Source organism: Mesitornis unicolor, unplaced genomic scaffold (assembly GCF_000695765.1).
Source record: "Mesitornis unicolor isolate BGI_N332 unplaced genomic scaffold, ASM69576v1 scaffold48623, whole genome shotgun sequence".
In the NCBI taxonomy this organism is placed as follows: Eukaryota; Metazoa; Chordata; class Aves; order Mesitornithiformes; family Mesitornithidae; genus Mesitornis; species Mesitornis unicolor.
The window spans coordinates 863-2,948 of NW_010174900.1; the positions used below are offsets into that span (position 1 = coordinate 863).

The following is a 2,086-nucleotide window of genomic DNA, read 5'->3' on the forward strand; positions in this document are numbered from 1 at the left end:
ATGGAGGGGTTGGTTCCTGGGAAGGACCCCGGCAGGACAGGGCACGGCAGCAGTGCAGATCAGCCACATCCATCCCAGCAACTGGGAGTGCCCATCAGGTGGGGAGGGGGGGAAGGAAACGAGGAGGAAATTCCCAAACCGCTTTCAAGGGAAAAAGTTACCACTGAGGAAAAAATGCCTAAAAGGTCGGGCTGCCCCAAGCCCACCGCTGTGCTGGGCAGGGTACACATGGAGAGCAGAGCTGGGGCAGTGCCGGACCAGCAGGATGTGGCCATACCAGTCCTGGGGAGCCCTGAAGCCAAAGGGGTGGGCTGGAGGGTCCGGGACCCTGCCTGGGACGTGGCTGGCAGTGGGTGGATGGGGGCTCCAAAGGGCAGGGATTTTGGGCAGGGACGCAGGGCAGCGTTTGAGCCCCCATCTCTTGCAGACCCCAAGGAGCCCCAGCGGCCACTGGCCCACGAGTGTCTGGGCGAGACCCTGCGCATCCTGCGCCAGGTGATCACCAAGTACCCACTGCTCAACACCCTGGAGACCCTGACGGCCGCCGGGACCCTCATCTCCAAAGTCAAGGGTGAGACCACGGCGCTGGGGGCTCTGTCCTGCTTCCCTCCTGCCCCAACCTGGGACATGTGGGGTGCAGGAAGCCCATGAGGTGCTGCCAGGAGCAGAGGTGCCCCACAGACAGGGGCACCAGGGCATCAGCTCCTCGCTGGGGTTTGGCTTTGAGGACAATGTCGTGTCAGGAATGACCCAGCCCAGGTCCCTGCCAGGGGGTTTCCAAGCATGGCCACAGGAAAAACACCGATCCTGCTCCCGGCAGCCTCTCGTGTTTGTGGGAGCGGGGTGTGGAGCCCAGATCCCGCCCACAGTTACTCCACAGGGAGGGGGGGGTGGCTGCGCTAACCGCAGGCAGAGCACAACACCGTGCGTCACCGTGCCGCTTCCGGACACCGAGCTCAACGCGAGGGACAGGAAACCTTGTGGCAGTTGGCAGAGGCTCTGCCGTGGGGCTGGCCCCACGTGTGGCCACGACAGAGCGAGTTCCTGGGCACAGGACAGGGCAGACCCCAGCCCCTCATGGGGGAACTCAGCTCACCGCCCCCCAGCACCGCACCAGGGCATGGGCAGAGGCGCCAACTCAAAAGGCGCTGGGGTGCGGTGAGCGCCCCTCGGCCCGGCCATTGCCCAAATGCCATCCGCACCAGTTCCTGCAGCCACCAAGGTTCCTCTTTCGGCCTGGAGGAAGCTGTCTCACCCCAGAGCAGGGGCTCTGGAGGTGCCATATGGCAATGGTGGAGGCAGGGGAACTGGAGCTGCAGGGGAGCAGCCCTGGGTAACGGGAGCAAATGGGAACGGGAGCCAAGCAAATCAGGCAGGGAAGTCATTCCCAGGAGAAATGGAGGGGCAGGGACACACCAGAGAAAGTCTATCCTCTCTAGGGATGCCCCTGTCCTCCTCACTGCACCCCAGCCCCACCTCCACCGCAGGAGCCATGGGGTCTTTCAGCCTGGGACGGGGTGGTGACGGGGCTCCCGACTTCCTCATCCCCAGGTTTCCATTACGAATCCAACCATGAGACGGACAAGCGGGAGTTTGAGAAGGCAGTGGAGACCATCGCGGTGTCCTTCAGCAGCACGTAAGGGACCCACTGGGCAGGTCCTGTGAAGGACCCCATCATCCCACACGTCGTCACCCCTCGCTCCATCCCCTCACCCACTCACGGCCCCATGGTGGCAGCTGCTTTGGGGCAGGTGGTTTGGGGAGCAGAGGGACCCCACAGGAGGGCAGATTCACCTCCAGCACCAAGTGGGACTCCAGAGCCCGCAGGCTCCATCTCCCTGCCCCTTATTTTGGGCAAAGCTCTGCTCCTTCACCTGATCACCAAGCCCTGAGCTGATACCCAGTGACACCAGTACAGAAGCCCCAGCCCTCGCCCAGTCCCTCACTACGGGTTGGGTGCTGTGGGCGACAGCCCTCCTTGTCACCGCGCATCCCCCGTGCTGAGCCTGGTCGTGTCCCTCTGTCACAGCGTGTCCGAGTTCCTCATGGGGGAGGTGGACAGCAGCACCATCCTCTCCATCCCGCC

General features: G+C 63.8%; 1 protein-coding gene across 1 annotated transcript in view; it reads left to right on the top strand.

Moving 5' to 3' along the window:
- Window positions 1–228: 228 nt before the first annotated feature.
- The window catches only part of HMHA1 (histocompatibility (minor) HA-1), a gene marked incomplete at its 3' end in the record, with an annotated part of 9,826 nt that continues 7,968 nt past the window's right edge, over window positions 229–2,086 (top strand). Inside the window, exons 1-4 of the mRNA XM_010181188.1 lie at window positions 229–349; window positions 428–571; window positions 1,552–1,636; window positions 2,030–2,086. Of these exons, the coding sequence (XP_010179490.1) occupies window positions 229–349; window positions 428–571; window positions 1,552–1,636; window positions 2,030–2,086 (407 nt within the window). The remainder of the gene's footprint in view (window positions 350–427; window positions 572–1,551; window positions 1,637–2,029) is intronic.